We start from the raw sequence: 12647 nt of genomic DNA on the forward strand, positions 1-12647 counted from the left end.
TTGACTTTGTTATGCAACCACCGAGCCACTCCATCACTTACCTTGCTTTGTCTCACATGGCTCCACCGGCGGCTGCGTCTTCTTCTTGAGCGCCCTAATGCCAAAGAGGGGCAGCCCATTCTCATCGGTTGGGCCGACGCCATAGCTGGACGTAATGGAGTCCTCCTCGCGTCGCTTGCTGCTGCTGCTGCTGCTAGTGGTGGTGGTGCTGCTGCTGGTGATGTTGCTGCTGCGCATCACTCTGCTGCTGCTGCTAGTGGTGCTGGTGTTGGAACCCTTGCGCGAGGTGGGCGAATGTGAGCCAGAAGCTCGCAATACCTTGCTACGATCTGCCCAAATGGGACTTGGCTTCTCGTTCGGATTGACCTTGGCTTGCTTGGTGGTGCGTGTGGTGGTTGTCGTTGTCGTGCTCGAGGACTTGCCCGTTGGACTGCGACGACGCGTTTGCACTGGGCTAGCGCTGCGATCCCGAGGCTTCACCGGTGGCTTGCCACTGTCCAGCTGCTCAGTGCGACGACAAGTGGTTGTGGTGCTGGTGGTGGTGCTGCCCTTCGCCTCCGGACTCTGGCTACGTTCACGTGGTAGCTCTGGCATGCGTCGCACTGGCATTGGACTGCGGCTGGGCGTCGAGCTCTGGCTTCTTGGCTGCAGCTGCTCGGACTGCCTGCCCTTGGTCGTTATGGTGGTTGTGGTGATGGTGGTGCTGCTGTTCGCATTGATCATGTTCTTCTTAATCAGACGTATCTGGGCGCGAATGCGTCGACGCAGCTCATAGCTGCTCACCGTCTCCAGCAGCTGCTCCAGCGTCTGCAGATCGAAGATCTCCTCAATCTCCAGCTCATCGGTGTTGGTGGTGCGCACCGCCTCGGGCCGTGAGCCGCGCTTCGGCACATCGAACTTAACGGCCGCATTCGGGTTGCGTGGCTCCAGCATTGTCTCATCATCCACCGAGGACTTACGGGAATAATGCGTCTTGTTTATCTCCAGGGAATCGCGACGAATGTGCTCCAGGGAGCTCTTCGTGTGATCCATGTAGGAGGGACGACGTCCGCTCGGCTCAGTGGTAGCACTGGTGGTGGTGGTGGTGGTGGTGGGGCTGGGCGAATGCTTTTCAAAGATGTTGCGACGTGAGGCGACGGTGCGTCCGGGCGATGATTGATGGGTGGGGCGGCTGCGGTCTAAAAGTGGTTCAACGTGTGGTTCAGTGTCAGGGGAGCTGGCAAGGGGAGCTTGGTTAGTTGGACTATGGGTTCGATTGGTGGTTGTTGTTGTATGCTTGGTGGTGCTGTGCTCAGTGCTCGCTTTAACTACGGTGGATTTCGAATTGGTGGTGCTGTCGGGCTTGGTGGTGGTGGCGGTGCGTCGTTGTGGCGACATTTGACGTGGACTGTCACTGTGGCTATGCCTGGGACTGTGGTTCAGCTCATCCACATCACTTGGCAACCACTCTTCACCACGCTTGGTGGTGCTGGTGGTGCGACGTGTATCTGTCTCGGTCTCTGCAGTGTAATCGGTGGTTGGGCTTTGCTTGGAGCGTGGCGACTCGAGCGAGGGCTTGCGTGGTGCAGAGGCACCGCGTGTGGTTGTCTTTGTGGTGGCAGCGGTGGTGCGTCTACTTGGAGATGTGCCCTTTGGACTCACGGGTTCATACTCCTCGACATCCACATCAAGATCACTGTGCACCCACTGCTCGGCACGCTTGATTGTGGTTTTAGTGCTAGTGGTGCTGGTGGCACGGCGTGTGCTTGTCTCTGTTTCCTTAGGGTAATCGCTGCTCGGTTTGCTACGCGGCGACTCCAATGAAGGCTTGCGTGGTGCAGTTGAGCTGCGTGGAGCTGACTTCGTTACGTTGGTGGTGCTAGTGCTAGGGGCGGTGCGTCTGCTTGGAGTTGTGCCCTTGGGACTGACTGGCTCATACTCCTCGACATCCACATCGAGCTCGTCCTGCAACCACTGCTCACCACGCTTGGTAGTGGTTCTGGTGCTAGTGGTGCTGGTGGCACGGCGTGTGCCTGTCTCCGTCTCCTTAGGGTAATCGCTGCTCGGTTTGCTTTGCGGCGACTCCAGCGAAGGCTTTCGTGGTGCAGTGGAGCTGCGTGGAGTTGACTTTGTTATGTTGGCGGTGCTGCTGGTGGTTGGACGTCGGCCTGGCGCTGTTGGCTGCGGGCTGACGCTGTGGGAAGGTGGAGCGGGACCCACCTCCTCAACATCCACGTCCACGTCACTGATCACCCACTGTTGCTGGGTTATATGCTCCCTACGCTTGGTGGTGCTGGTGCTGCCACGCTCTGGCTCGCTTGGCTTGCCGCGTGGTTGCTCCAATGAGGGTTTGCGTGGTGCAGCGGTGCTGCGTGTTGGTGAACGTGCACCCGGACTCGAGGCTGGAACATTCTGATGGCGATACGATTTACGTTCCTCCGTTATGAGTGTGGTGCTTGGACTGGTTGTGCCGCGTGGTTTGCTGTTGCCGTTGGGCGTGGTTGGCTTGCGCTGATTGAAGACCGAGGGACGGTTGAGTATGTCCTGCTGGCGCTTCAGCTCAATGGCTGTTGTATGGTGCTTCGACATGGGCAATAGCTCGTCATTCGACTCCAATGGCTCATCTGGTTCCGCATCGGAGGGCTGCTCCGGCTCCGATTCCTGATCCAGCTCCGGCTCGCTCTGGCGCGAGATGTGGCGCTCGATGTTGGCCACCAGTCGTGGTGACTTTTGTGGTGCGCTTGGGGCCAGCTTCTCGGCGGTGTCAATGAACTTGTGCACCTTCTGCGAAACGCTCAGTATGCAGTCGTCCTGGCGCAGCTCCTCGTCGATGTCCTCAAAGCTGGGACGTTCAATTTCGCGCGTGGGCGTGGTCAGCGGCTGCTTGGTTATATTCTCGGCTGTCTTCAAAAAGCGATCCACCTTCTCATCAATGCTCAGCAGGCACTCATCGCTGGCCGAGACCTTGGCATGCTCATCGAACTGGCGGCTAAAGGGTGTCGAGGATTTCGGCTGCTTCACCTGCTCGGCGGTGTGCGTGAACTTGGTCACCTTCTCGTGCACACTCAACAAGCACTCGTCCACGTCGATGCCAGGCTGACCATTGCTTGGATTGACAGTGGTATAATCCAGACTCTGTGGCGCCTCCACGGTGGGATTGTCGTGGATGTCCGCCTCGATGCCATTCGGATTACGCAACTCGGATATCTGGCAGCCCACATAGGCATTGGCTTCCTCCTTAAAGATGGGTATATTCGTGACAATGGGTTTCTTGCGCGGCTCATCGTCCGGCTCTTGAACAGTGTCGGGATAGCGCGGCGTGCCCGTCTCCACTTCAGCTGGAACCGGTGTCGGAACAATGCGATCCGGTGATGGCTCCCTGGAGCTCTTCGCCTGCTGTATATCAATGATGACATCCTCCATCTCCTCGCTATTGATCAGCTGCTCACTGAGGTTGATGGTTCGTGTGGTGAAGCATTTGCTGGGACGACTACGATCCGTGTTAGGTCTCTGAGCAGAGTTCGGGTTCAAGCTGCTCATCTCGGGTTGTGCTGGCTTGGGTTTGCCATTCACAACCTTGATGACATTCTCGCTGGTGGAGCGGGTCACCTTGTCCTTGTCGCGACGGGTAACGCGCGGCACTGGCGCCGATTCCTTGCGCTCCGTCACCGGCAACTTGCGCAGTGGACTTGCTGCAGTCTTGGGCGTCACTTTGCGCTCGGTTTTGGGTGATGGCGTCTTGGGCGCTGTATGATCTATGATGATCTCAGTGTGCACTGAAATGTTGCTCGAGCGACGACGCTCGCTGGGAATACGCGTGGGGCTCGTATCCGGCGAGGAGGACTCTCCGTCCACGTCGTCCGTTTGGGGTTTCTGTTTGCGAGGCGACGAACGCAAGCGATCCTTGAGTGAGTTATTGCCATCACTGGGCTTCCTATCCTTGCGAATAGTTGTGCTTGCTGTGGAGGTTGTCGTGCGTGTCTCCTCCACCAGGCTATCTCGCTTGGCAGGCTCACGCCTAGGCAGCGACTCCTTGCGTGGACTCTTGACTGTCTTGGGCTGGGTTTCCTTCACGGGTTGTTTGTTGGTGGTGGTGCTAGTGGTGCTAGTGCTGGTCTTAGTGGTGCGTGAATTACGTCGCTCGGTTTCGATCTTGCTAGTCGAGGGTTTTCTGGAGTCCGGCTGCTTAGGTTTACCTTCCTCTGGTTCGCTATCGCAGGGTTGCTTCCTCGTCTTGGGGCCCGAGGCGGGTCCAGTGGGTCGTTGAGTCTTGCTGACCTTCTCCAACACGGTCTTGCCATTGCAATCGATTATCTTTTCGGTCACAAAGTGTTTCGTCTCAGTTTGTGGCAAAGGCTCCTTGCGTGTGGGCGATGGCGACTTGGAAGGGCGTTTAGTTATCACCACAGTTGTCTTCTCGCTAATGTACTCGGCATCATTCTTGGGTTGCTTGGGTTGTGTGCGAGGCTCTTTATCATCCTTTGGGCGACGTGGGGAATCGTTGTCCCTGAACGGCTTACCAGCTGTGGGCTGCTTAGCTGTAGGCTCGTCATCTGGGTAAGGCGAATACTCCTTGCGTGTGGGCGATGGTGACTTGGCAGGACGCTTTGTCATGATTATGGTCGTGTCATCGCTCACTTTGATAAATTCAACATCCTTGGAGTAATAATTAGGTGTCGGACGTGGCTTGAATTCATCTGTCGGCTGTCTACCCGTTGGCTCCCTAGACTTAGGCTGGTTGGGTTCGTCATCATCCTCTGGATAAGGCATGGGCTCTTTGCGAGCGGGCGTGCGAGTCGTGGTAGTGGGAGTCTTTGATGTCCGCTTCGTTGTGACAGTTGTTGTTTCTTCTTCAACATCAACAAACTCAGCGTCATCCTTGGGATGCTTATCCTTAGGTTTTCCACTGACTTTTGGACGTGGCTCATCCTCGTCCTCTGTATCGGGCAAAGGCTCTTGGCGAGTGGTAACGATAGTTGTTTCTTCTTCCACATTTATGTACTCTGCATCATCCTTGGGCCATTTACCAGGCGTAGAACGTGGCGATGTCTTATCCTTAGGCTGCTTACCAGCCTTCGATATTGGCTCGTCCTCGTCTTCCGAGCTAGGCAGAGGCGCTTTACGAGCAAATGTTGGCGACTTGCTTGACTGCTTCGTAACGATTGTTGTTGTCTCTTCGTCTACATTTATGAGCTCGGTCTCGTCCTTGGAGAGTCTGGTACACGAGGGACGTTGTGGTTTTTCATCCTTGGGCTGTTTGCCACTTTTGGGACGTGTCTCTACCTCATCCTTGGGCCATTTACCAGATGTGGGACGTGGCTCTACCTCATCCTTGGGCAGCGGACTTTTGGGCGACTTAGACGTACGATTCGTTGTTATCATAGTTGTCTCCTCTTCCACATTAACGAGCTCCGCATCATCTTTGGGGCTTCTTTGCTGTGGCTTATTCTGATCTGGCTGCTCAATAGGTTCTACCTCATCTTTAGGCTTACGGCCTCCGACAGGGCGTGGTGCATCTACACCCACAGGGTTCGGCTTCCGTTCGCCAACCGTTTTCTCTGTGCTAACCACTGTTTCGATTTCCGTCGTCTCAGTGATCTGCACCGTCTCTGGCTCTGACAATGGCTCATCGACTTTGATGACAGGCTGGGTGCGTATGACATACGTTTGGGTCACGCGCTTAGGCTTATCGTCCTCATCGTCGTCATCGGGACAGTCCTCGATTTTAAACTCGAAAGTCTCTGTCTTCTTAACTACCGTTTCAGTTTTCTGCTCATCAGTGTCATCATCATCACCCTCGGGCTTTGGCACGAAGCTGCCCTGCGTATCGCCATCCTCTTCCATGCCCAAGATCTTGCGACAGCGATCTTCAAAGGTCTCGCGACGAGTCAGACCCTTCTTGCGATAGGTGGGCTTCTGATCTTCCTCCGGCTCTGGACTCTTAGATATGAAGCCACCATCAGGCCTTTCGGGTGACTCCCATGAAGCTGGCTTACAGCTAGGTCTATCGATCATATCTTTGTCCTGGGGCAGTTTCTTATCGGGGATTTCCTCCGGCTTACGCGGCTGATGCTGGCGTTCGTTTGTTATAAATTCGTCATTAAAATTGTTCGTTATATTGGTTACTCGTTGGGTCACAGTGCTTTTGAAGAACTCATCCTCTGGGAACTGAGTGGGCTGCTGCTTGTCGTCGGGGGTCGGCTTTCCACTGGGCTTGAGTGGAGCTGAGCCAGGCACTTGTCTATCAGGAGACTGACGTGGCTTATCAGCGGGCTCATTGCCTTTAGGCTTCGGCGAGCTGGGCAATTGCTTTTCGGGGCTACCCGAACGAGGCGTTTCTTTCGGACTCTGACGAGGAAGTTCCCTGTTCAGAGTTTCGGGTAACTGATTGTCAGGACGCGAATCCCTAACCACCGTTGAGGGCAATTGATTATCGGGACGTGGCAAGTCCTTAGGTTTAGCAGCAGGAGCACTACCTGGCATTTGCTTTTCGGGGCTACTTGGACGAGACGCTGGCCTCGATGGTGATTCTTTCGGCTTTGATGGAACTGAGCCTGGCAGTTGAGTTCCAGAGCTCTGAGCCTGCGATTCTCTAGGCAGCTGCTTTTCGGGACTAACCGAACGTGGCCGAGCAGCCGGTTGCTTCTCGGGGCTAAGAGCGCGTGGCGCTTGCTTCACATTCGAGGGCAACTGCTTCTCGGGACTCTGCCGAGGCGATTCTTTGGGCCTCGACGGAAATGCGGCCGGTATCTCTCTGGGCTTATCGCCACCCTTTAATGGACGCTGCCTGACCTCCAAGCTGCTCTCGTCGATAACAATTTGGTCATCGATACGCGTAATGCGCTCCGGCGAATAAGCACGCTCTACATCTGTCTCAAATGTGGATTCTCGCTGCAATGGACGTCGTTCGATGCTTGGCGATTTGGAGCTACGCCTGGCTACAGTTGGCACATCATCATCGTCATGGTCGTCATCCGGGATGCTGGGTCTGGGTGCATAGGGACTTCGCTTGCTGGGCATGGCTGCTGCTGGGGATTGGGGGGGTTTGTGGTTGTTTGGTTTTCTATTTTCTTTTTTCTTTTTGGAGTCATATAGGCATACAAGCTAAATCGTGCCACGCTCAAGGACCAGTTGCGTTCGAGTGCGTGGTGTGATATTGTGCTCAACTTGCTACGTTATTAGAGAGACAGAGGTTGTTAGTGACGACTACAGCAAGAGCTACGGCTACGGCGGAAATCAACTCATCGGCTATTCCACATTGCTTGGAGTGGGTGGTAGTAGGTTAATAGCTCTACGGTATTAGCTTGGCAATTGAGGCAGGCGAGCAGGCGTGTTAGGTCAGGCAGGCAGGCAGGCGTAACAGGCGTATATAGTTCTTTTAGGGAGTTAATAGGCACGGGGTACGGGACTTTTCCGTAAGACAATAATAGGAGGTGTCTACATGTTTTAGTATTACCGTTAGTTTGGCTAACCCACCCAAAAATACTTGTACGTGTGTGTGTATGTAGGTGTGTGTGTGTGTGTGGGTGTATGTGGGTGTATTTCCAGAACATAGAACATAGCACATTCGCAGTTTTTGTTTATTTTTTGTGTATATTTTTATATTGTTTTAAATAATTTTTATTAGCAAAGATCCAAAAAAAATATATATAGTATATAGATAGTATATATATATATGTATTTATCATGTGTAGTTAAGGTAGGTTTATATTAAAATTGTTGTTTGTGGAGCAGAAGAAAAAGTTGCACGTTTTGTTGTTGTTTCTTGTTTTGTGTGTTGTTGTTGTTGTATTTTGTGGGACTTTTTTGTTTTTTGTTTTTAGGCCTTACCAACGGTTTCAGTACTTGTTACCGCCTTGGCTATGTCGGCCACCTGAGCCGGTACTTCGCTTGTCGCATCGGCTGGGCCCAGTTTGTAGTAATTGCGACGGACACAGGGCGGTTCGTGTACGGCGCTCGTTGTTGTTGTTGTTGTTGTTGCCTCATTTGAGCTCAGCTTGGTTTTTGTTAACAATTCGTCGTTTGAGGTTGAGGTTGAGGTTGAGGGTTTCTTGTTCTTGGTTGTTAGTGTTGTTGTAGTTGTAGTTTCGTTGTTGTTGTTGTTGTTGTTGTTAATAGTAGGTGTTGTAGGATTGGTAGGTGGCAAAGAGAATATATCGGCTGGCTTAGTAGTAGCATACGTATACTGTGATTGGTTATCTGAAGGATACATTCATATACATAGATATTTCCGAAAAGAATAGATATTATGTTTGTATGTATGTGTGTGTGTGTGTGTGTGTTGTATTGTATTGGTTGTATGTGTGTGTTTATATATATATTTTTTTTTTTTTTTTTTTTTTTTTTGTTTTTTTCTTGTTTTGTTGGTCTAATTCGTACCTGTCACAGGAGACGGCTCGCTAGCTGGAACTGAAGTTGCTGTTGGAGTTGTTGGAGTTGTTGGTGTTGCTGGCTTTGTTGGAGTTGCTGGTGTTGCTCCAGCTGGCTTATTGCCAATCGTTGTTGTTGTCGTGGTCGTTGTTGTTGTTGTTGATTTCGCTGTTGGCGATTTGGGCAAACGCTGCGGCGTTAGATCAATTGTCTCATTCGACCCCTGCACGCTGCGTGTCTTGACAACAGTTTGCTGCTGCTGCTGCTGCTGCTGCTTGCTAACGGTTGTCTTGGCAATGGTCTTGGGCACGCCCACATGTCGTGTGACCGTGGTGGAGCTGATGCGACTCGACTCGGAGGGCGCATGGCTGTCGTGGCTGCCCTCGCGTCCAGACCGTCGATTGGTGCTGCTCGACGAGATGCTCCAGCGCGGCGCCTGACGCTGCGGATGTGGCTCCGGCGTCTGGCCGCTGTCACGGCGTGGATGGTGATGGGAGCCCGTGGAGCCAACACTGTCGGCTGGCGAGCTGCTGCGCAGGGAGGCAGCAAACGCACGATGCGCTGCATCCACTTCGCGCTCCTTCTGCAACTGACGGCGCGTCACTGTGTTGGTGGTGGTTGTGGTCTCAGTGGTGCTCCGGCTGGGTGGTGTGCGTGTGGCAGCGTTGGGCTTGCGAGTCGGCGACTTGGTCGGACTGTCCTGCGGCCGCCTTGGACTGGCGTTCACCTGCTGTGGACGACGCTCGCGCTCCACCTGCGTTTCAATGATGCGCTCCGGTCGGCGACTCGCGCTGGAGGGCAGCTCGGCGTCCGGCTGATCTGTGCGCACCGAGGGGAAGCCATGTGTGCTAAAATCCTCGACGTGCGTCGGACGTCGCGGACTCTGTGGCTGCTCCCAGCTGGGCTCGAATTCCGTTTCGACGGTGCGCTGCGAGGTGGTGCTGCTGCTCTGCTTGACGTTGCGACTCTTCTCCGACTTCACCACCACGTACTCCTCGGTGGTGGGTCGCTGGCCGGCAAACTCCTGCGTGGGCTTGTTGGTACGCACCGACGGGAAGCCGTGTGTCGAGAAGTCGCTTGGGCGATTCGGCGTGTTGGGACGGTGGTTGGGGAACTCCTGTATGGGATTCGTTGCCCTTGGGGATGGAGGGACATCCGGACGGCCGGACGGTTGCGGTGCTCGATCATCGTACTCCTGCACGGTTTCCGATGTGGTCTCAGTGGAGTAGCGACGACTTGATTTCTTCACAGTCGAGTAGCTCTCCTGCTTGACGAGCTCCTCGGCCGTCTCGGAGGGACGACGCACCAACGGCTCAGCGTTGTCCACCACGTCGCGTGTCTCCTGCACGCGTCGCTGGTTATTCTGAGTCTGCGTCTGTGTCTGGGTCTGGGCCTGGCTCTGGCGGACAGAGTCCGCCGTGGGAGTTACCTGCTCAGTTTCGTAGCGCTTGTTCTTGACAATTGTGCCGTCGGGCAGACGCTTGACCGTGGTGATCATTTTGACATTGGGCTTGGGATACTCAACCGTATTGGAGATGATCTCACCTGGCTGTGACATCAGGTGCTGCACATGCCGTTGATATTCCGGCGATGCCTTATCCATATCCACATAGCGCTTGTTCTCCTCGTAATGCTGCTGTGTCTCCACGTTGCGTGTGCTCTTCAATTGCTCACGGCTCTCGGAGAAGCGCTCCTCCCTCTGCTCCCTCTGCTCTCTCTGCTCCTGCTGCTGTTGCAGTCGATGCTCCTGGAATCGTTCCTCCTGCACACGCTGCTCCTCACGATCGCGCTGCTCACGTATTTCACGCTGCTCACGCAACTCACGCTGCTCACGCACCTCACGCTGTTCTCGCTGCTCCCTCAGCTCATGCTGCTGGCGATTTGTGCTCTGGTTGTCCAGCAGATAGCGCGGCTGAGCGACATCATCATCGCCGTACTCAACCGTCGAGGAGGACACGAACTTGGAGGTCGATGAGGACGAGGTGGAGCTCATTTTCATTTCGGTACGCCCACCGTTGCTCTCATCGCCAAAGACAACCTTCTCCTGCAGATGGGTATTGGAGCTCTCCGCCGCCTGCTTCACGTAGTTCTTATCGTCGCCCTGATGTGAGGCGCTCGAGCGCTGCTCGTTGCGACCCTTGAACTCGGCAATGCCGCCACCATTCAGCTTCTCAACACCTATCGCATGAGTGGATCGTGGTGGTTCGAGTTCGAGTTCGAGTTCGAGTTGGTGGTTTGAGTTAGGTTTTTTGGTTGATCACGGCACAGAGACATACAAACAAACAGAGTAGGAGTTACACACAGAGTTAAACACATTGACGTTAGAAGTCGTGGGTGACCGACTAGCAGACACCCTGTACCCAGCTACACACATATATGTATATATCTTGAATTAGTTATATATATCGATATACACACATATGCGTTATGCTTTTGCCATCAATCAATTCTATGGAGCTCTATTGACTCAATATACCCTGTAATGAGCTTTACTTGAGCTAAGAGTATTTGACTTTTCTAACTCCCTAAGAACTCATTTCCTAAATATAAGAAAACCTGAGACTCTGTGAGCTCATATCGATAGCTATCGATATTTATTAGAATCTTTATATGAGCGTAAAGCCCATAGCATCTCCAAAATAGCTAACTGAATGCAGTACAATAAGCAATATCTATCGACAACTATCGATATCGATTCATTTACTCGGCACGATACACAGATGGTGCCGCTCTATGCAATCGGACATGTTTAGATCTCCATTGATAGCTATTTACACTGGGTACAGGGTATTACTGTATCGAAAATTGAGAATGATTCAGCTTACCATCAGTTTTGGCCAGAGTTTCGGTGCGATAGGCACGTCCATCGGGACTCACCTCCGACGAGGTCTGCACATCCCAGCCGGTGCTATTCGGTTGGGTCAGACTCATCGAATGGAATTTGAGCTCGTGCGTGGGACTCATCGAGTCGCGCACCTCCTTCGACTTGAGACTCTGAAAGTTCTGATCGAGCAGCGCATCGCCGTGGCTGGTGGCCAGCGGATCCTTGCCAGCATATCCAGATAGAGTATTGCCGTTCGGTTCCGACATCGCAAACGTTAGATTATCCGGTTCGTGTCTATAGAGATTTCTCAAACGCGATTCACGCAACTTGTAAAGATGCGAACGGATTTGCCTCTTGCGTTCGCTATCCTCCGATTGCTGCCACTGCAAGATATCGAGTATATATAGAGTACATATTATAAAGAGAGAGAGAGAGAGAGAGAGAGAGGGAGGGAGAGAGAGAGCGACACGTCCTTGGGCTAATTGAACCGGCTCACTGTGGCCCACGCGCTGTTCACATTGAGGCGAAACTGCGCCTTTTATGGACGCGTTTGACGCCTCGTCTCGATCGCCAATTAGCTGGCGTACATAAAATAATAATAAAAAAACTTACTTCAACTGACTCACATTCACATATATATATATATATATATGTATGTATATTTGCATTAGTTTAGCCCACATTCAGAAATTTCACTATAATTTGCCTGAGTGATTCCTAAAAAGTTCTGTCACTATATCATAAAGTCGACAGAGTATCGTCTATATATAACTTTGCTAATACTTATGAATAATATTTTATTTCCAGATTTATCTAGCAAGTCATCTGTGCAACAAATTTCATGGCATTAGCTTAAGTAGCTCTCGAGTTAAGATAGTTGGGATAGTTCTATATTCCATGATAACAGCATAGCTCGGTTTTACTTTAAAAAATATTTTCAAAAATCTCAGGTAGACAGATAGATAGATGTATATAATTTTATTTATAGATCATATAGAGAGATCTATATAGACATATCTTTCTGAAAAACGGATTCGAATTAGTCCTATATGTAATCCCTTTAAACATATTTAGTCCCTGCATTTTATTTACATACACTTTCCATAGCTAAGCTGATATACCCTGCACTCTCATCAACTACAGGGTATACAAATTGTTTGCTAGTTGCTGCAGTTGACTGAATTTGCATTCAAGCACCAGAAATTCGCAATTTGTCAACAGATTCGAAATTTCCATACACATATGCATATACATATATGTATTTCCATTCATTATTCATTACCATTATTATGATTATGATTGTCATTGTCATTACTTTGCTGATTATCTGTAAGTTAATTAAAATCGACAGATTTGCTCAGCTCAAAAAATTTGCTCAGCAAACAAAATTGACAAAAGGTTTCGCTGGTTTCGCTGGCTTTCCTGGTGTTGGTGGTGGTGGTGCGCGGTGATATCACCCACCAAACCTCAACAC

At 51.9% G+C, this 12647-nt stretch overlaps 1 protein-coding gene across 12 annotated transcripts in view; it reads right to left on the minus strand.

Annotated features, from left to right (window-relative positions):
• Nucleotides 1-12647, minus strand: part of LOC6585480 (serine/arginine repetitive matrix protein 2) — a 48025-nt gene that overhangs the window by 22830 nt on the left and 12548 nt on the right. For 5 of the 12 annotated variants that reach the window (XM_044008842.1, XM_044008849.1, XM_044008853.1 and 2 more), the window contains exons 3-6: nucleotides 11175-11556; nucleotides 8359-10527; nucleotides 7810-8178; nucleotides 42-7007 (exon numbers count right to left, since the gene is read on the minus strand). In XM_044008842.1, coding sequence (XP_043864777.1) covers nucleotides 42-7007; nucleotides 7810-8178; nucleotides 8359-10527; nucleotides 11175-11556 — 9886 coding nt within the window. The remainder of the gene's footprint in view (nucleotides 1-41; nucleotides 7008-7809; nucleotides 8179-8358; nucleotides 10528-11174; nucleotides 11557-12647) is intronic. The other 7 variants (XM_044008869.1, XM_044008870.1, XM_044008846.1 and 4 more) reach the window with 6 other exon arrangements.

This window comes from Drosophila mojavensis, unplaced genomic scaffold, assembly GCF_018153725.1.
Source record: "Drosophila mojavensis isolate 15081-1352.22 unplaced genomic scaffold, ASM1815372v1 contig_136, whole genome shotgun sequence".
NCBI classification, from domain to species: Eukaryota; Metazoa; Arthropoda; class Insecta; order Diptera; family Drosophilidae; genus Drosophila; species Drosophila mojavensis.